The sequence below is a fragment of the Aphelocoma coerulescens genome, chromosome 2, assembly GCF_041296385.1.
Source record: "Aphelocoma coerulescens isolate FSJ_1873_10779 chromosome 2, UR_Acoe_1.0, whole genome shotgun sequence".
Lineage (NCBI taxonomy): Eukaryota > Metazoa > Chordata > Aves > Passeriformes > Corvidae > Aphelocoma > Aphelocoma coerulescens.
In genome coordinates this window covers 82,749,340-82,771,662 of record NC_091015.1, presented here as the reverse complement: position 1 = coordinate 82,771,662, position 22,323 = coordinate 82,749,340, and the positions used below count along the sequence as shown (strand labels likewise).

The 22,323-nt window shown below is 39.1% G+C and overlaps 1 protein-coding gene across 1 annotated transcript; it reads left to right on the top strand.

Moving 5' to 3' along the window:
• The first annotated feature begins 16,571 nt into the window (after positions 1 to 16,571).
• Positions 16,572 to 17,567, top strand: MC4R (melanocortin 4 receptor). The gene has a single exon (XM_069005884.1). It carries the CDS (start codon positions 16,572 to 16,574, stop codon positions 17,565 to 17,567), a length of 996 nt encoding a protein of 331 aa, XP_068861985.1.
• The last annotated feature ends 4,756 nt before the right edge of the window (positions 17,568 to 22,323 follow it).

Sequence of the window (22,323 nt, the reverse complement as noted above, 5' to 3'; positions counted from 1 at the left end):
TCAGCAGTACCCATGAGCAATTAGCATGGCTGGTTGGAAAGAAGCTCTCCAAAGTAAAAATGAGTTTTGTTTTATCCATGCCAACTGACATAGAACTTGTTTTTGTGCATGACCATCCCTCTTCTATAATAGCAATGCTTGCAATTAATTTTGATTGGCCTTAATCCTTTTTTAGTTGACATTCCCATGTGAAGTTGATAGACTTTAGGCAACTGCAAACTATAGAGAATGTAAGAAAAAGCAAGAACACACTATTTTAAAACCATGACAGATGACAACCAGGACACAGTAATATCTTTTTACATTATTTCAATTGTGCTAAACAATAATCTGATTTCTTTAAATAGCATGGAATCATTCACAAAAATGGATTCTCTCCTGCTGTTATCACACATGAAAAAGGAGTCTGCCTGCTCCAACAAATTGATAGTTATACAAGAACTTATAACTCCTACTTCAAATCAGAAAAAAAACCCTACATTTTTTCTTTACTTAAAGGAAAACCTGCTGCAGAAAGTCTCTGAAACATAGTGGTGTTTGCAAAGAAAACAAAGGGATCTACATTTTCAGTGAGAATCAGGCAGACGTGTGGCATATGTGAATCCTATTGTGTTAGGTAAAATTGACATTGGAAAATGTGTCCTTTTTTTCTGATATTAGAGCTCCTGATCTATGACTGGTGTAGAACTTAATAGTATGCAATTTACTGCTACCAGGCACTGGGCCAACAGCTACAGTTTGGCAGAAAAAAGATTTACCATTGCTGCCTCTGTGGGACTTGGAAGGAGACATTTGGGGAAACAATGTTTAGATTTATTCTGTTTCTGTTGCCATACACATATGAAAAGCACAGAAGTCAGGACCATGTTTCTGTTTTCCTGGCTTCTGAAATGAAAGTGCATGAAACGTGATTAATTAACCATTTCTGCTAACTACTGAATTTGAAGCTGCAAAAAGAACTATCCAAATCCTTCCTGATTAATTTTTAATGAATGGCTATTGCTTGTGATCATTGTAGATAATTTCTAAATATTATGCAGAGGATTCACCATACAAACAAACAAAAAAAACTCCATAAGCTTTTAGGAACATCTTTCACATAGTTTTGAATAATGTAGTATAGTGTAACAGCATTAGCAAAACAAGCTCAGAGAACTAATCATCAGTCATGCAATGGTGTAAATTTAAATTCCATTAACCTTACTGACTCATGGTTCGAAAGAGACACAGACCAGCTAGAAGAAGTCCGGAGAACAGCAGTGAGAATGACCAGAGGTCCAGAAAACATGACCCATGAGGAAAAATTGAATTAACTAAAGAATAGATAATGAGGCATATAAAACCAAGAGCCAAATGTAATACTGCAGCAAAGATTTAGGAGAACCATTGTGAGAATAAAATTCATGCATAAAAATAGAGAGTCAACCACAACCAGCAGTCTGAATAGTGGCTGGGGAGTTGTCTGTCAGGGATGATTTGTGTGCATAGAAAGAATTGAAAATGCCTAAGAGCCCCTTCTTACTATATGACTCCTCAGGGGAGTAAACTCAGAGTTTAAGTGTCCAACCTCAAATAAACCAATGAATGGTACCAACATCTCCTATATTAAGGTATTAAAACATACACAGGACCTTGAAGAAGTGACTCATATGCTTGTTGTTAATTCCTTAAAAAAAAAAAGGATAAAAAACCTCCAAGGAGTCAAGATCAAAAAATATAACTTGTCGACACTTCTCTTTTCCTTCCCTCCTCTCTCAAGAGCTGTGCTGTGAACACTCATGTCTAGGAAAGAGAGGTGGAGCCTGCTCTTGTACTACACTGCTCTTATTGTCAACTACAAGATAATTTGTCCTCTTTTCACATTTTCTGCACCATGCTCACTTTCTTGCAGGTTTTCCTAGGTAGAACAATGAGCAGAGATCATCCACGGGCAATACAGAAGTGGCAAGAGCTGCAATGAGCACCGCTTTTGTTGATCATCACAGAAAACTTTACTTTTTTTTTTTTCTATGTAGTAATCACCTATAAATATGCCAACTGGCTAATGTAATGAAAAGTTATACACTTGTGGTGTTGAGGTGAAGTCACTGCACACTGCCAGAGTAAGAGTTATTCACACTGCAATTATTTTGGAGATATTTAGTTGGAGAATATCACAAAGCCTGTTCTATACCCAAATGTATAGCACTGCTCGTGCTTGGTCATTGACATCTGTATCACTTACATCTGGTCACGTCTGTGTGAAAAAAGCAAAAGAACTTTTCATTTTTGTTTCAATTAATTATGAAACTAGGTATCATTTTATTAGTTCAGTGGTTTATCTCAGCTCCAGTTTATTTCTCTCTGCCACATACAGAATTCATTAACCTGAACAGGTTATGTAGAGCATTAACAAAATCAACAATCTATTTAGTAAGTCTCTTTAGTAAGCTGAAGAGCTTACTAAAATAAATATTTTAATGATCAGCAAACCTTGCAATGCTTTCATTTTAGAAGCTTCACTGAATTTTGACTTGAAAATTTTCTCATTAAAGTCTTCATTATTTGTCATGACTTCCAGGAAAATGTCTAGAACAGCTATTTGAATATCTAGTATTAAGACACATCTTTTTCAGGTCAGTGCAGCAGAAGAAAAAAAAAGTGATGACTGGAGAAACTTGATTAGGAAGCGGTCAAAAGTAATTTGATATTTACAAGTTTTTAATGAAGATAGGCCAAGAATAGTCTCTTGTTGCTACTTGCTTTTTCATCCTCTTCTAGCAGTTGAGTAGAAGGAGATGTTCATATTCTTTTTTTTTTTTTTTTTCTTCAGGGGGATCTGAAATAAATTACTTTTTCTTCAGCTTGGAAAAGTTTGTTGGCCCGCATTTCATTGTTCTGTGTACTGATACAGAAGTCTTGCAGCCCGACATTTAAAATCTTGTGCAGCACAGAGTTTCCCCCAGACAAAAGGGCATGGTTATGCAATGGCTAGTTAAGGTCTAAACATTGGTATTAAGGAAGTCGTTTATTCACACAGAGGAGGAAGACACGAGAGAAAACTTGCTTCCTAAACCTCTAGCAGGAAAGCACGCAAGAAGAAAGGATTATAGACTGATGAGAGAGATCAAGAAATCATCTTGTACGGGGAGGACTATTGCAGAAGAACAGTAGGATCACTCCAGCTCTAGATCTCAGCACACTCACAGCGTGGCAGAGCGGAGCAGCTCCGGTGGCAGCCCAATCCCCACACAAGTGCTCCAGCACAGTGCACGGGAGGGTTTCCTGAAACATGAAAATCTCAGGGCAGCACAAAGACCCACCAGGAGCCTGAAGCTCACGCCACGGTGACTGACAAGACCTGGAGAGGGTCAGGAGGAACGCTGGGCAAGGCCCTACGTCTGTCAGAGGAGCCGCAGGGCGGGGTGCGGCAGCTCCCGCAGGAGGGGCACTGTGACCCCGCCGGCCCGGCCGGCAGCAGTGGCAGCCCCGGCAGAGGACAGGTCCTCTCGGAACTGGCCACAGCTGATGCAGCTTCACAGGTAGAGCCCCGGTGGGATCATGCAGGGCACATCCCGGTGCCAGCTGCAGGCTGTGCCCTGCTCTTACGCCAGGACAGGCCGCGAGCACCGCTGTGGGAGATGTGCCCAGGTACAAGTACACCTTTGTAGTCTCCAGTGCAACACGGTCTGACAATAATTGCAATGCTCAACTATTTGAAATTCTTCCCGTTGTGGTTGCTAGGGGGTTTGCTAGCTCAGTTGGTTAAAGCAAGATGCTGATAACATCAAGGTTGTGGGTGTGATCCCTGTATTGGTCATTCTTTTAAGAGTGGGACTCAATTATTCTTTGGGCCCTTCCAGCTCAGACGATTCTGTGATGTGTTATACATTTTACTTTTTCCTTTCCCCCCAGCCTCTGTACCCTTACATCAGTTCCTGAAATACAGATATGTATTTGTCTGTGGTGCCACTTAGCAGAGAAATACCTGAAAAACCCCCCACTGTACATTTTGTTCAGGAATTAATTTTGAGAGAGACCAACTCATTATTTAAATCCTCTTTTCTGAGTCATAACCAGTTATTCTGCCTGTCTTTAGAAAAGAGAGCATTCAGTGCATTCAGCATGTGAGGGTACAGCCAGCAAAAAGCAACGGTGTCTTTCTATTGCTTAATGTGCTGCTTTCTCCTTTAGTTGCTTTTGCAGATGACATGTCCTGGCTGATGGGTCTCCTGCCACTGTCTAAAGAACAACCACAGCAGATCAGTTTCCCTTCTTTAAAAGGGGCTGCCTGGATTATCTGATATGCCTGACTTCAGAAATCTCTGCTAATGCCCCCAAACAGATATTTAATACGCTAAGTTTGAACACTGAGGTGTGCAAGTTAAAGAAATACTAACATACAGGTACATGATACTACTTTTCACGTTTTAATTTTTCAATTCACTACTTCTCCTGATCAGCTCAAAGTAATACAGTGAATAATTATGAGGATTTGGTGACTGTTTTGGCTGAACCAGATTTTCAGAACATTAAAAAAAGAACTGGGATTTTCCAAAGCAATACGAATGAAGAAGAAGTAAAGAAGAAGTGAAGAAGAAGAAATTGGTTTTTTTTTTAATTTACTTTTTATAATAAAATTTGTTAAATTTTAATCTGAAAATTTGGAAGTGGGAAATGAAAACATATTTAAAAGCACTTTTTTGCTACAAAATATTTCTGACTGGATGCACTGATGACACTAGTTTAGTTCTGTGGATAATTTTCGCCAATTTTAGATAGGATTTTTCAGTGAATAAAATATTTTATGAAATTATATTAATCCATCCTGAATAATTTAGTAGACTTTTCCGTATTATCTGCATTTGAAGTAGGAGAGTGTAGCAGGACTCTTTGCCCTTGGAACATGGTCCAACAACCCGAACAATGCCCTTTTTTGTGACCTATCAGTGGTGGGCTGAAAGGGGGCTGCCATGTGCTGCTTCTGGTGTTGAATTGTGCTAAAACCAGTCTGGCTCATCAGCCCCAAATTAACATCCTGACAGTGAGGCAAAGATTTAGCAGATAAGCTGCCAAGCTGACCTGGAGACCTATGACTGGCTGTCAATCACTTTACACTATCAAAGTCCAGTCCACTTTCATACCGTAGGCTCCTCTAACATATTCCTTCTTGGAATGTGTGTATGATGTTCCCTCCCTTGAAGTGGGGATGCCCCCCAAAGACACTCCTTGAGGTCGAGTGAAAGAAATCTGCCCACGAGCTCTGGTGTGGTGAGTTACATCAACCTCTACTTAACAGTTGTTCCTTTTGCTAGCTTTAATATAAATGCTTCAATATATTTGCTTTGATATATTGCACTATACTGTATTTTACGCTACCAGTAGTTCTAGCTTTTATACTGAGTAGTAAATAATTCTGATTAAGATCTTTTGTCTAATCATTTGTCATAAGAAATAACTCATTTTATATAAATATGTCTGGTTTGCCGTCTTTAATCCTATGGGACAAAGTTACTTATGCTGTTGACAAAGTCTGGGCCTAAGATTGAATCCCAGGCTCCTCTCTGAGAAAGAGCTTAGAAAGCAAGGGAGCCCTGTCTGCACCTCATGACTCCATGGGAAGGCTCCTCTAATAAACTTTGTCTGGAGCTCCCACTCCACCTGTGACAAAGAGCTTATAAAGAATTGTATTAAATCAGTTCAAGTACAAGTTAAGAAAATTCTTATCTTGACAAACAGAAACTGAACTTAATACAAAGCTTCTATTTTGTGTGTAGAATTCCAGCTTTATGCCAAGAGAAGGTTCAAAGGGAATAATTTGAGCATTAGTTGAATTTGTGTGTTCCTCCCAAACCATCAATTACACAGTATTTACATAAAGTTGAATAGTTTCTTGGGACACATAATTTCAGTTCATTAGTTCTCAGTTGCTTTGAAGAGTACAATGCTATATCTGGCAAAAATTTGTCTTGTTCACTGTAAATGGACGATTTTATAAAAAAGGGAATAATTATAGTCTTTGTCACTAAGGATGAATTAGTGGTTTCTCAGTTATTTGGAAAATTGAATAGAGACATAAACTTCAGAGTTTACTCTGACTGTTTTGTTTTGTATGTCCTAGCCTAAATGAAAGATGGCTGACAAAACCAGACTTGGAATAATTATAACTAAGATAGAGAGGTATTTCATGAATTTGTAGAAATTTTGCCATTGATTTCAAAATAGTTCCCATAGCTGAGGAATGACAGAAGGTTCATATGTTTATAATGTATTTGTCGTATACCTGGTGAGTTTTCGCAATATATTCAACAGAACACGCTGCATTTCTAAAAATGATATCATTAAAAAGTTTCAGAGCATTACTATTGAGAATAAAATTAAAATAAACTTTTATAGTGGTTTTTTCCTTACGTTTTTTAGAATAAGCTTCCAAGAGCCTAAGAAGAACTTAGGGAACTGAATTGGTATTTCAGAAAATGAGATGATTCAAATGAAGTTTTAAAAATAAAAGTTCTAACAGGTTCCAGAAAATGTCTCAGCCTGATTGGGAAACTCAGGTAGAATTAGATAAAATTATGATCCCTGCTGTGTATGAAATAACTTAAGAGGAGAATGCACAACTCTTGCATGAATGTAGCAATGGGAGAGTAAGAAATGCTGATGTCTCTATTCAGCCATAAGGTAGCAAGTGTGACCACCACTTCTAATTCATTTCAAAATAGCAAATGACTGGAATGCAGACATGAAAAGGTAAAGGGTATTTATTGTCTGAATTCAAAGAAGCAATCTGAACAATAACCCAGGTTTAAGGTAAGATACCTACCATACAAACACTGAAGAGGGGAAACCCTGTGGTCTAGAAAGCATAAAAGAAATCAATAAAAGCCCCCCAAGTTAAACTGAAATATTCATGAGAGTTTGGTAACTTTATAAAAGTAGTTTTTTTCAAGAAACTTCCGAAGTGTAGCTTGTTAATAGTATCTGTCATTGACCTCTGCAGTGTTGTCTTGGAAACTCTGTGTAGGATAGAAAATGTCACATGGTGGAGCCAATAAAAAGCAGTACAAGCCTCCCATGAAGTTCGACCTTTTCCTAAAATGGTTTGTCTTTTAAAATTTTGATTGAAGTTGGTCTCTAGTCCCAGAAAGTGCTCTGAATTAATATAAATAGTGAAAACTGCATCACATTGATTATTTTGTGTTAAGATTGTAGAGGCCAGGCAAGGATTACTTTTCCATGTAATACTCAATCCAGTGTGAGATGACAATTGTTCTTTGAGGTATAGATTGTACTTTTCCCAGTGTCTATGACAGTGGGGTTCCATGCTCATTTGATTCCTTCAAATAAATTTATCGAACACTTGAAATTAAATCCAGTAATTAAGAGTGACAGAGTGCTTATTCTACTGGTACTTGATCTGCAGACAGCAACAGGCTGTTTGAAAATCACATACCTTTAAACAAATTTTCCCTTCATCCATTGGCTTTCTAAAGCATTAGAAAGGTTTCAAGTTGCTATTTTCACTAATTCTGTGTCAATAGGTATGGAAAATTGTCTCTGTGAAGATAGTGCAGGATGTAAAGAAAATAATATATATTTTTATATGAGACAATTCAACTGAACTAAAACATCACTGGCCTTTGAATTTCTTGCTTGTCTAATACAAAGTACTTAGGCACTGTCATACAGCAAGCAGTGAGAGCACATTGCCATATCTGATAGTTAAAATAGACCTGTAATACTTCATCCTTGTTTCTCTTTTCTATCCTGTAAATTAATTGAAATGTAATTTCATGTCTTCCATGACTTTAGCACAGAAAACTACTCTCTTCTGTCTCAGAGTGATTTTAATCACTTTAATGCAGAAAATCAATTGTTTGAATTTTAGTGACCTTGCTATCATTTGTGTGGATTTTATACTAGGAGAAGTAGGAAAAAAGGTGACGACCCTCACAAGGAGCTTGTTATACTTCATGACAGAAAATCCTTTTCATACTGCTAGCTAACCATATAGAGAGATTCTTATAAGAGCTATTTTAAATAAAAATCTTTCAGGACTTTGCAGTGCTTGTACTTCCCAATAGATGAAAGCCACACGTATATCTACACTCAGAAAACTTGATGGGGAAGGTTGTGCTCTTTCCATCAGTAGCTTCTCATCTGAAGCTAGGTCTGCTTTCCTTCTCTGTTTGCTTTTCATTGCTTCTCAGAGCCTCTGTGGGTTTCACAGGGAATCTCAGCTGCTCTACCAGCTACAAGAATGTCTCATTATAATCTGAAGTAAACAGAGCTACTCCATCTTGCTGAAGAGTTGTCATGAGGAAACTATACATTTGTTTAAGGCAGTGTTGCAACTTTCTCATTATTTATACTTTTGGCCATGATGTGGCATTATGTTTATAACTGAAATGGTCTGTCACTAAGCATGTGATAAATCATGTAGATTTAGTAGCACAAGTAAGCTGGTTCACCCCTCTGTTTTACTATTCTCCTCCTGTCTCAACAAGCATTTTCTAAAATTTTAAAGAAAACCTCCTCAGAGGCAGAGAAAAAAGATGCTTGTTTGATGTCTTTCAAAGACGCTCTGAATTTCATTTATTAAAGAAAGGAAGATGAAACAGAATTTTTTCAGGAAAACACACACTATGATTTAATTATACTTCGTGATTCTGATTTTGAAGACACTCAGAAAAAAAACCACGGTAGAATTTGTTCTTAAAATAACTTTCTAAAGAAGTTCTATTTAATACCATAAGCAATAATTGCTGGAAATTGTTCCCTTTCTCAAAAAGAAATCTAAATCAGTAAGTTCTTCCCAGGACATAGTTATCTGCCATGTAAACTTTGAGTAAGCTTTTAAAAGCTTCCCAGGGTGATGAAAAATCATTTTGGTTACTTGGGATTTTTTTACAAGGTTCTTAATTTTTCTCTGATGTTCTTTACTTCATTAATTTTTTAAGTTATTTTCAATTTTTTTCTTTTTATACCTTTTCAATTATCTGCAGCAATTCACAGTATCCTAAGGTGTCACATCCTGGCATATTGATGTATGTTTGTCCAGACTAACAGTCCTTAGAGGGATTTTAGCTTTGTTTTCTGTTTTCCTTTACTGAAAAGAAAATGTAACATGCATTTAAATTGGCTTTGTCTCCCTTGCAACCCACATTTACAATTCTCTACCGCATTCTTGCAGACATGAGGAAGAAATCTCATCTCTGTTGCTCACACAGTGCCACAGTAGGAGTCACTCTGGAGCAGAGGATTAACTGAATGAGTCTGCCCAAAGGCCATTTGACATCCTAGGTTACACAGCTGCAGACACTCTCATTGAAAACTCTGCCATATGGCTTGTGAGGATCCTTTGGTACTTTCCTTTTCCTTGTTTAACTCTCAAAGGTTTCAAACAACCCTCTAGCCTCTCAATTAAACATCTAGCTTCAACAAAATCTCTTTACTCTACTAAGACAGATGAAATATTACTAACACATTAGAGAATTTCAGTCCAGCTTGAGAACTCTGGGGGATTTTCTTGGTCACTTCTCAAAGTCACCCATAGTTCTGTAGACTGCTTCTAAGCCCTTATCAATCTTTCAGGATTTAGACCGCCAGGAGTTCCATCTTGTGTGTTGAAGTAAAAGCATCTCCTAGGATGGCTTGATTTCTCAGCCATCAAGGTGATTCAAGTGTTACTTTTCTGCCATGCTTACCTCCTCTCCCTTCTGTTCTTTTTTTAACAAACATAGAGTGTGGAGTTTTGAACACCATAAAGACACAAGCTACTCTATTTATTGCACTGCTGTCGTATATACATTCAACCTTTCATTTTCATGAGAGTCTGCTATGGCAGAAAGTCATCAGCCTCTGTCACAGACAGCCATAAGACCTGTATGCCATCAGTAGAGACGAAGGTTATTCATAGGACATACTTTCTCCTTCTGAAAAGCGAAGAAAGGAGACTTTTCCTGAGTTTATGAAAAATAACCCTTCAGTGAGGGCTATAGGTTATAAGTAATGACCCAGACCAACTCTGCTATTCAAAAATAGGAGCTGCTTCTTCCCCCTGAACTTTAGAAGACTTTTCTACAAGAGTTTTGAAAGTAAAATATTTCTGCTTTCCAGTGGGTCAGCTTCACTATCGATGTAATCTTGTAACTCAGACTTTTTAAAGCACCGGAGATCTTCAAAGGAGGAACGGCAGTTGTCACATGATGAAATGGGCTATTCTTCTCACCATATGCTGATAATTGTAGTAAAGAGGTTTTGAGGAAATCAAATCATTGCAGACACACTACAACTCTTCAAAAGTCTAGACATTTTGTTCTTTCCCTTTCTGTGCCCAGTTCTCAGAGAAAGCTACAACAATTTTGGATTTTGTGTCAGTGACGATGCACTTACCTCAAAGAATTACTCAGGGTTGTCCTTTCATCTAGTCTTATCCTGACAGCACTGCTGGCTGATTCACTCATTTGTCACATCACTTGGTGCATCTGCTTTATGTCTTGTACCAGATTATGACTCCAGGATTTCTAGTTGCTTCAAAGAACTCCTGTTGAGGAAAACAATTCACAAGTAGCTTAAGCACTCCCTGCAGACTCTGTCCAGGATTGCTCCAATATCTCTGCTAAGAAACCAGTGCTTTGAGGAACTACCAAAATGAATGAAAACCCTGAAAATCCACTGTGCAGATACACAATATAAAAAAATATATATCTGTATATATATATCTGCAAGGTTTTGTGCAGAACATTCAGTGAGGGTTAAAATAATGTTTTTCAGTAACAGTATATAAGCCCCTTCAGACATAAATGATGCATCTTTAACAGTGGCTACTAAGCACACAACTCTTCCTGTAAGTTCATTAAAGAAATGATGTCATGGTAATGTGTGACTTTTCCATTGGAATAACAACAATCACACTCAGAATTGAGTAGACTGGAAGACAAAACTCAAGCCAGTTATTAACTTTCCATCCCACATGGGAAGTCTCAGATGACTTTTCTGAGAAACTGAAGTGATTTGACATCATAAAAAACAGCTGGTTTTTTGCCACAATGCAAACTTGGGCTTTCATTAGGTGCTGATCTTTCAGTTTTTCTGCCTTGGCTCTCGACTTCTCATTGAACTATAATGAGACACACCATTTTTCATGGTTAGACAGCTGGACTGACTAGATTGTTTCTCAGCTAGAATAAAACACTACTGCATCTCTCACACAGATAAAAACTGAATATCATTATGACAGAAAAGTGAGTATGATAAACTAGAAAAGTGAAGATCTTTTTAAACTTCATAATATAAAATTATCTCATGATATAAAGAGAGAGAAACAATGGTAGTGCTGAAAATGGCTCTGTCAGGTGCATATAGGGAGTGAAGAAGTGCATGTAGATGTTAGAAGTGTTACTTCTGCTGCATTTGTGTTCAAAGGGCATGAACAAAGGAAAATACAAGGTTAACAGCTTATTTTTAAAAATCATAAATCATTTAAATAACAGATTATTTATTAAAAAAAAATCAAGGAAGATACAAATTCAGTGGGTTTTTTTTTTTGGTTTGCTGCTCTGGATTGATGGCAGTATTTAATTTGTACTTAAACCTAGATGCTGTTGTACGTTTTTTTGAGACATATTGGGAGAGGGATAATAATACCAAGGTGATTGTGGAGTCACTTGAACAAAGTGCTTCAGATGAGTCTGAACAGAGGAGCACCTAAGTCTACAAGCAAGGAAAAGAAAATTGATTATTTTTGAGAGGTAGGATGAGGGAGAAAAGACTACAAGAATGGTGATTTCTACATTGACTACAAATCAATAATCTCCATGATCACAATGTTGATAACCTAAAATAGAAATGAGATCAAATTTATACAGTATAATGTTTGAAGCCTCTGTGCTTCTCATGCCTTTTTAATGGAAAACATTCCACTTATGCACATTTACAGCATCTTCAAGTAAGTGCAAATGTATCACTTGCCAGAAAAATCAACATTTATGTGCTTTCAGTGATCAGTTGACTAAACAGTTCTCCTGTTCTTGTAACTAGCAGACATGGGGAAAAGAGGCAAGCTACTGAGACTCCTACTGTCGACACTGAAGTCCCTTGATTTAAAAACTGCTTTCACTTTAAAAGAGTAAGATTATGAAGCAATCAGTACTCCAAAATAAAATGCTAGGTGAAAATGTATTAGACCAGTTTTCCACTGCCCAGCATTTTTATTTGCATATCGTCCCAAAGGATATTGATCAAAGTCCTGAATGCTGGGCAACAATGGAGTTTAGGAATTATTTTCTTCATATCTCCATCACTAGCAGGGATGTGAATACAGAATGCATCACCCAGAGATTTTCAGACTGTAGTAGGATGAGGGGGATGAATAGTGGACAGGCTAAAGAGCAGAGATTTGATCCAGAAGGATGTTGTGGGACTGAAAGAAAACTACCAGTCCAAATACATGAACTAACAAGTGTCTCCGTATTGATCAGAGGCTAATTTAGTGAACTAGAAAGAATTAAAGAAAGGCTTCTTCCAAAGACATCTGGATAGGAGGTAGAAGTACACTGCACTATTTTAACCATTTTTGGTGAGTATTTTGAATGTTAGATGGAATTTGCTGCTGCTGTAACATAGAGAGATGAGGCAGGCTAAAACCTCATAGAAGCTTCCAAAGTTTAATTGCCTGGCTCTTTTTTTTTTTAAATTTCAAAATCAGCATGCTTACTACAGTGGTTTTTACCATAGTTATGGACTTGAGGTTTTGAATGCACAGAAAAACTGGATCTGAGCACATGTGATCAAGCTTTTCCATGAATTATGCTTGTGCATGTAAATGCAGCATCACCCTTTGCACAGTACCAGCGTACTCACCCAACTCTGAAGGACTGATTAAATGTTAATAATCTGCTTCTCTTGTTCCTCCTTCTACTCAGCTTCCCACAGCCACTCCTCTGTTTCCACTTACAGATGCTGAAGTGCTAAATATTATCTCATTGCTTCAGTAACGTGGTCGTGGGATTCAAAGAGATCTCACCCACTGTGCATTTGAGCAAGAAAGGGTCTGGGCAAACTCCCTCAAACTTTCTTTTTTCCCCACAGTGGTCCTGTACAGCTTGCTCATGTCTCTGCTAGTATTACTACTGGGACTGCTTATTGCTATTTTCTGACTTTCAAATTCAGCTGCCAGAGGATAATTCATCTCTCAGAAATGTTGTGAGATGGAGATGACTGCAATCCTGTCTGGAAGGTGGATGTTGAAAAGTAGCTGCAAACAGAGCATAGAACATGGGGGAGTTATATTAAAAGGGGAGGCTTTGTGGAAATCTTTGTTGATGGTTTATATCTCTTAAGACCTGGAGCTCATATTAGTATATCACTGTTACCAGTTTCTCGTTTTCTGCAACCATGGCTGGTTTTCCATGGTGCTGAAAAGCTTTCCAGCCACCACTTTTAAAAGAAATATTGTTTCAGCTTTAGTTTTTAAAATTTAAGAAACAATTCAGACAATATCTGTTAAGCAATACTCCTATCATCTATGAAATAGATAACTGAAATATTAACATGTATTCAGGCACGAGAGAGCTAGGATACTTTGAACATTTTTAACATTCTATGGTTTGTTTCTTATTAAATGGGAGCTAGAGACATGTATCCATCTTTTACCATAGAAGTAATTAGATGTACATGTGTCCTCTCTCATTTAAAAAAAATGCTCATATAGCTTGTTTCACCTTTTAGTTAGAGCAGGCCAATGGCACATCACCTCTTCAACGCTTCAACTAAGTTGCTAAGCTACCTTACGTCTGCTGCTTCCAGTCATGGAACCTCATCCCAGAAATATGAGTGGTGAGCACCAAAACAAATGTGTCCCAAGAATGCAGAGCATAAGCAGAAATGTGGAGGGAAGTGATGGCTGTGAGGTGAGGAAAAAGTGTGCTTTTCTTCCCATTTTTATAACCAGTGTTACATTTTTATGACCACATCTAGAGAATCAAAGATGGATCACCATCTGGGTAGCTTCTGGGTGCAGAAAGTAAATGAAAAGAAAAATGAGAATGAGAATGGAGATAATGTTCAGAGAAAGGAAGGAGCCAGGAGAGGAATAGACAGACAGACAACTGGAACAAATGGGGCAGTACTCCCCAGAGGAATCTTCCTTCTATTCTTGCCAGCCTCACCTGCTCTAGGTCCAACTAAGTAGGTGAAGGAGAGAGATCCCTGTGTCGTGGGCACATCCAGCATGAAGAAGTTCATGAAAGAAGGGATGCTAAGTGGCTGCTCCCCTGGGACAGCTTGCAGATTATACATTTCTGCATGCAGGTGTAGAAAAGTTACCTTATCTGGGGAGATGCTGTTCTCCCACATCAGTCTTTACATAATTTTTCTCACTGCTCTCGCACTGCAGCTCTGTTCTTTAAGGGTTGGGTGTACAAGTCCTGTCTGTGGCAGGAGCTAGTGAGTACTGTATGCTGGCCCAAGGATCAGTAACTGGATAAAAAATTTTGGCTTGCATTATGTCTTGACAGGAAAGCAAATCTCATCCTTTCAGCAGAAAACTATTTAATTTCAAGTAGGCTGCTGGTAAATGATGTATTCCAAATGGATAAATGTGGGATTTCCTGTGCCACAAGTTATTTTGTTTGTCTTGGTTGTTTATGTTTCAGCTTTATGAAGCAATCTATCTGTGGAAGGGCCCAGAAAACATTGACTGAGGCTTTTCTTCCTATATAGGTCTTCATAACCATTGGTCTGCAGCAGCAGATCCTAATGTGAAAGTAAAATCACACTTCACCCTGCTGGTGAGATGTTAAATACAGATGGTTGTGCTTTTACATGCATTCTGTCATTCTGTACCTCTTTATTAGCTGATTCACTTTAAAACCAGCTGATGCACAGAAATGAAAACATTTTGAGAGGTTATAGGAAATAGACTTTTGCATCAGATACAGACCCCTCCAGAGTCTTCCTGGTTAGTCCACTGGAAATGTTCTTTCAAACAATTTCCTTGCAAACATTACTCTTAAGTTGCAGTGACTGACTTTCCTATGGCCTTTAAAATCCATTTGTATTTTAGGCTTTGTTCAGCATACTTGTTTTTCAATCCTCAGTTGCAATGCTTGGAGACTTGACAGAAGAACAACTTTTGTCCTGTCTTTTCATGTTAGTTTGGCATTCTTTTCTTCCTTATTCCCAAGGGCTTTTCCTGACAGACTGCACACAAGCTAACTTTCAGCTCATGTATGGTAAGCCCAGGAGCATCCCTGTGCATCTAGGGCTTCTGGGCCATATGGACTTCTAGGAGATTTATTGATGCTTTTGTGTCATTACTGTCATATTAGCTCTATTTCTTACAGGTTGCAACTTTGTCTCCTGCTGATTTCCTTCATCTGTTCTAAATACTGAACTTTCTTTTTCTGCCCAATATCTTAATTCTTGACAGTGACAGCGTTTCTGAAATCAACTCCATCATCTTTTCCTTCTCAAAAATAAGATTACTAAGAAGTCTATTACCTGGAAAAAACAACTTTATTTAGGACAGCTTATTAAGCCGTTTGTGAATTTGGGTCATGTTGGTTTTGATCCTTATATTACCTCCATTGCTTAAAAATTTTAAGAAGCTTATTGGGGAGAAAATGCAACCTTGCAACACATCTTTGAAATGGACAGCTATGGCATACAAAAGTAGCAAGACAAAGGGGACTTGGGAGAGAGAACCAAGAGGAAATATATGTTCTTTTCTTCCCTTCTCTGTTCTTATTTTGCCACACATACAAGGCAGAAAAAGTTTGTGCCACAGAAGGAGCAAGAGTAAATCACAGTCTGAAAAATAAAATCCGTCAGTTCAGCTGTAAGAATTCTGTGAGATTGCTAGTACAGTTCTGTAAGTTTGCTAATTGAAAATCAGTATTGAAATATTATTTTGAGAAGCTAAAGAAGAGACACAAATCTCTGGTACCCCATCTGCTTTCCTGTAGCTACTGGTAACTTGTGCTGCATCTGAATCCACGGTGCTGTGTGATGTTTCACAGAGGCTCGGAATCAGCAGCCCCTCCACTTTCTGCAGCTCCTGAGTCCCATTGGCTGGAAAGAAAAGCAGAGGCGGAGAGTGCCCTGAATATTTTTTCTCTTCCACACACGGTAAAACAGGCAGCCAGCATGCACTGCCTGACAGAAAGACTGGTGCTTGCAGTTTGAAAATAGTTCCTGCTCTGCAGCAGTCACCTGGGCATTTTATGATCGGATCTCTTTAATGGAAAGGACCAAAAAAAGCCTTGCAGCATCCCAGTGAACTAAACAGGAACTGACCATAGGGGAGAATCTGATGCAAACATAGAGACTCTTGGGACTCTGTGACATATATCACCAAGGTAAATGTGATGATGATCAGAAACTGTGTCTGTAAGGGTGTAAACAGTTCTTCTGAGTCTGAAATCTTATTTTTTCACAGTAGTCAAAGTGTTCTGAACTGCTGCCTGCCTCGGTCCTAGCTTATTTTTCTTTTTTTTTTTTCTCAAGCTGAAAAGCCAAATAAGGTTTTCAAAGGAATGCAAAAGGAACAGGAGTTTTAAAAGCAGGAAGCCGAAAGGGATCTCCATAAGATGAATTTCACCCAGCATCGTGGGACACTCCAGCCTCTCCATTTCTGGAACCACAGCTACAGACTGCATGGAGGAGCCAGTGAGCCCAATGTAAAGGGCCACTCCTCAGGAGGCTGCTACGAGCAACTCTTTGTATCCCCCGAAGTGTTTGTGACTCTGGGCATCATCAGCTTGCTGGAGAACGTCTTGGTCATTGTGGCGATAGCCAAGAACAAGAACCTCCATTCGCCCATGTACTTCTTCATCTGTAGCTTGGCAGTGGCTGACATGCTAGTGAGTGTATCTAATGGATCAGAAACCATTGTCATCACGCTGCTAAACAATACAGACACAGATGCACAGAGCTTTACCATAAACATTGACAATGTCATCGACTCAGTCATTTGCAGTTCCTTGCTTGCATCAATTTGCAGTCTTCTCTCAATAGCAGTGGACAGGTACTTTACTATCTTTTACGCCCTCCAGTATCATAATATCATGACAGTGAAGCGTGTAGGGGTTATCATCACGTGCATCTGGGCTGCTTGCACAGTCTCAGGCATTTTGTTCATCATTTACTCTGACAGCAGTGTTGTCATCATCTGCCTTATCAGCATGTTCTTCACTATGCTCATTCTCATGGCATCCCTCTATGTCCACATGTTTATGATGGCTCGTATGCACATAAAAAAGATTGCTGTTCTTCCAGGAACTGGCCCTGTTCGCCAAGGGGCCAACATGAAAGGGGCCATCACTCTCACCATCCTGATTGGAGTTTTTGTTGTATGCTGGGCTCCATTTTTCCTACACCTGATTTTCTACATCTCCTGCCCCTACAACCCTTACTGTGTGTGCTTCATGTCCCACTTTAACTTCTACCTCATCCTCATCATGTGCAATTCCATCATTGATCCACTTATCTATGCATTCCGGAGTCAGGAGCTCAGGAAAACGTTCAAGGAGATTATATGCTGCTGTAGCCTGAGAGGGCTTTGTGATTTCCCTGGCAAATATTAAATCGAATGGATGGGTATGTTACTGTGTGCACAACAGGCAGCACAGATTTCCAAGCCTTCAGATCCTCTTTCTCAGCAGAATTTGGTTTAAATCTTTAAGAGTGAGCACCTCTTTCTGTGTCCCCTCCCTCTCATTTTTGTGTCCCATTCACGTGGAATTCATATTTCTGTATAATGTTTATGATGTCTACAGTTTGTAACTTATTTGGCTGGAAAGAGAAATAGCACTTCATACCAGTTTGTAAGTAAGCAAATAAATGTAATGTTGAATGTGAAATACTAACAAACATGAGCAGCTGTATATTCCAATTGCTGACAAAATAAATATCCTGCCTGACTTACACTACATATTGGCTGATATTTTCCTTATTCTTTTGAAGTAATTATAGCTATCCACTACATTAATTAACATTAATTACCAGATAAGAATAGAACATATGCTTCTACATTAGTGGATTAAATGTTCTCTGGAATTAGAAAGCAGATTTTTCAGAAAGGCTAGTGAAACCAAAAATTGTATTTATTCATTTTGAACCCTTTTTTTTGCTTCACAGCAGGAATTCTGTTCTTTGTTACAGTTATTGCCCACAAGAAGATTTTTCAAACACTTGCTACACAGCCAGTTGAGTGCTTGGGCTTTGGGCTAGGTTTGTTTTCAAGATGATGATTGCTGTATGTCTGAGAGTACCTTTTTGCAAAGTTTAAATTGCTCCCTGGAGCATCAGGTAGTCCTGGATATATCTGCTAGACCGGCATTCAGGTAGACTAGCTCCCTCCATTCGGCCATGAAACAGGTACAGTATTAACTTTGACAGTGCCAGCAGCAGTGTAAAAATTCACTGAGAGATTTACCAGATAAAGGGGCAAGTTCAACTGGAACATTCAGTCCTTGTTCTGAGGTGTTGTGGGGAATAAGGACTCTGTGCTCCAGATGAAAATACATCCTTGTTGAAAACAAGCTGCCCTCTGTTCTGAAGTGTGGTGTTAGCAGATGGGATCTACTGCCAGGATCTTTACACAGGAGTCAAGGAAGGTGTTAATTTGGCCTGAGCACCTCAGCCCATACTGTGGAGCATATGGGCTTTGGAGGGGCAATGCTATCACATGGAGTGAGTGTCTGCTGATGAGTCTGGTTACTCAAGCTCTGCATCTGGCAGCTGCTTGAATTCAATCCATCTTTGCAGGCATCTACTTGATGTGTTCTCAGTTTCACCCTGAAATTCCACTCTCTCCCCAGGTTGTTCTAAGGACCTCAGGTCCCTGGTATTAGAACTTTTGGAGACTTTTAAAGTATAAATGTGACTACACAGGATTCCATGAAGATGTCCCTTAACATCTTGACAGTATCAGCCTCTATGTAAGGACAAAGAAAAAGTAATTTATTTATTCCCAGAAAATATAAAACATACTGAAAACCTGTAGAAGATCTGGAAAGATCTGATTTAAAACCTCAAAATTTAAAGTAAAACACAACTCAGGTTTTGACCCTGAATGCTTGATTTTACCAAGATGAACAGTGAATGGATGAAAAACAGGATGATCAGCACTATTTATTTTCTTGGAAACATATTGTTCTCTCTAGTTGCTTGTTTCTTCATTAAAGAAAAACATAAAATAAAAGCTATTCAAAGAGGCCAATGTTTGCTATCTCAAGTTCTCCAGAATGAAGCTGATCTTTCAGTTGTGAGTAACTTTTCAGGATATTGTAAAATTATGACATTTGGTCCTCTGTTAAAGAGCATGAAGGATTTAAGGTGGGTCTTAGTGTTTTTCACTTCAACTATTTACAGGAAGAGCAAGAAAATCATTTGACTTTGTGCATCCAAGTCCCTTGGTGGACCAGAAGCACCAAAATCAGGTCTCCTACTGTCTGCTCTTCTACTTGGGCCAATCCATGGACCATGCTGCTTGCAACACACCACTATTGCCTTTTCTCAGCTTTAATAAGTGATATTTTCACATCATAATGGTTGCAGTGTGAAAGATGTTGAAATATATTTACTACATTATCTCTACTGTTTTCTTCTGGAAGAAACTATAAATGTTGCAATAATACCTGGTTACACAGGGTAGAGAATAAAAAATGTGAAAGAAGTAGAATTAAAGTTCAAGCAGAGAAAGCAATGAATGTATTTAAATTAATATTCCATCCAAAAATCCAGTGGACTTTACTAAAGGCCTTTTCTTTTCCCACAAGACATGATACAAAAATGCTTAGTTAGTAATGAAAGAAAATGCTGATGCCAGTTTGAACTAGGCACAAATCGTACTTGATCTTTGCTTTGCCTCACTTTCTATAGATATTTTAGGACTGTAAATTATGATAATGGGGGCTCCAGCTTTTCCTTTTGTAGTTCATGGGTACAGAGAGAGCCCTGTGGAAATTGTCCAAAGAGCAAGGTACTACCTTAGGTGCTCTGAACCTTACCTTGAAAGTGTCTATTTCTCCCTTGACAATGTACAAAGACCAGACACCTCTGAATTCTGAAGAGGCTGTGTTTTGGCAATGGTTTTCTTATAGTTTCAAAAAAACCCAATGTCTTTTTTATGCTTGTTTGGACTAAGACTAGTCAAGACAGTTGTGACCCCATGAGGCTCTAAATTTCATTTATAAATATAATTTTTAAGATTATCTTATTCTAGAGCTTTAGCAGCTCTGAGCCTGCTTAGTAGCACTCCCCTGTTTATTTCATAAAGGTAAATGTATACATATACTTTTTTAAAATGGAGTCTTTAATTAAAGAGGACTTTTTCATTTCATGGTATCATTTTGGAGAGTGTAATTGATTGAAATTGCTGGAACACCTGCTACATAGATAATTTTCCTATTCTAAAATAGTCTGTTTCTTCTGAGTAGCTGAATCAGTTTGCCATAACCATAGAAATTATTGTTGTGAAAGATAAATAAATTAATCTAGCTTGTTGGAGTGTGGGAGGAGTGGAGGATTATTTTCCACAGTCAATTTTCTGGAGCTTTGTTCTTCTATTTGAAAATCTTCCAAGAAAATGTGATTTCTTTCTTTAAATGACTGGGACTGTAATTGCTTTAGCACTTAGCATTTTGGTCATGTTAACTAACTGCAGTGGGCTGACCCTGGCTGGATGCCAGGCATGCACCAAAGCTGCTTTCTCCTTCCTCTCTGCAGCTGGACAGGGGAGACAAAATGTAATGAAGGGTTCATGAGTTGAGATAAGGACCAGGAGAGATCACTCATGAGTGATTTGTTCATGAGCAAAACAGACTCAAATTAGAGATATTAACTGAATTCATTACTAACAAAATCAGAGTGGGATAAATAGAAGTAAAATAAGACCTTAAAAACACCTTCCCTCCACCCTCCCTTCCTCACTCCCTCCCAGCTCTACCTCCTCCCCAGAGTGGAGCGGGGAGACAGGGAATGGGGGTTGGGGTCAGTGCATCACATGTTGTTCCTGCCACTGCTTAGGGAGAGGAGTCCTTCCCCTGCTGCACCATGGGGTCCCTCCCACAGGAGACAGTTCTCCATGACCTTCTCCAATGTGAGTCCATCCCACAGGCAACAGTTCTTCACAAACTGTTCCAGCCTGGGTCACTCTTCCACAGGGTGAAGTCCTTCAGGCACAGCCTGCTGCAGCATGGGTCCTCCACTGTTGCTGTTGGGGTGGTCACAACACACACAGACAGTGCCTCTTTCAAGGGCCAAAAAGCCATTTATTAAACAAAGCAGCCTCTTTAATACACTTCTTGTATGTTATCATTTGTGTTACAGATTCATTGGCTTCTAAACTACTACAATAGACTCATTGGCTATTATTAACTTCAATATACTACCATTGGCTACCTATAGCATAAGCATTCAAGCATTCAGTCAAATGACAGGTGCAGATATGTTGCTGTTTTCTCCTTCTACTCTTTACTTTCTTGCTTCTGTTGATACCACATTCTCATGGGTAATAACTAATTGTTTTTCTTCTCACAGACTTTTCTCACAGTCCTTCTCTAGCTGAAGTAACAGACCTGAACCATAATTTTACAAAGGCAACAAGGCCTTCATTTTATGAGATTTTACTTAAATGCCACACTCCACAGGGTTACAAGTCCTACCAGGAAACCTGCTCCTGTGGGGGCTCCTCTCTCCACAGGTCCCTGCAATGAGTCTGCTCCAGCATGCGCTTCCCACAGATTCAGAGCCCTCTTTTGGGTATCCACCTGCTCCAGTGTGGGTCTCCTCCATGGGCTGCAGGTGGATCTCTGCACCCCCATGTACCTCCTAGGGCTGCAGGGGCACAGCTGCTTCACCATGGTCTGCACCAGGGGCTGCAGGGGAATCTCAGCTTCAGCACCTGGAGCACCTCCTGCCCCTCCTTCTCCACTTAGCTTGGTATCTGCAGAGTTGTTCCTCACACATATTCTCATTCCTGTCTTCTCTGGCCTCAATTAGATCTGCACAGTAACTTCTTTTCTTTTTCTTAAATATGTTGTCACAGAGGAGTTGCCATTGTTTCTAACTAGCTCAGCCTTGGCCAGAGACAGGTCTGTCCTGGAGCCAGCTGGCCTTGGCTCTGCCAGACCTGGAGGAAGCTTCTGGCAGCTTCTACAGAAGCCACCCCTGTAGACTCTCTGCTATCAAAGCTTGTTGATGCAAACCCAGTACAGCAGCAATGGCATGTTCCTCTGTGGCAGGGAAATGGTTTTGTCTCCACTTCACAGGCATTAGGATTTACATTTTCACTTCTGCTGAAAAAAAGAAGCTAATGGATTTGTTCATTCTCCTAGA

What these genes read in the sequence shown, in the direction of transcription:
- MC4R (XM_069005884.1), top strand. Translation starts at nt 16,572, where the DNA reads ATGAATTTCACCCAGCATCGTGGGACACTCCAGCCTCTCCATTTCTGG.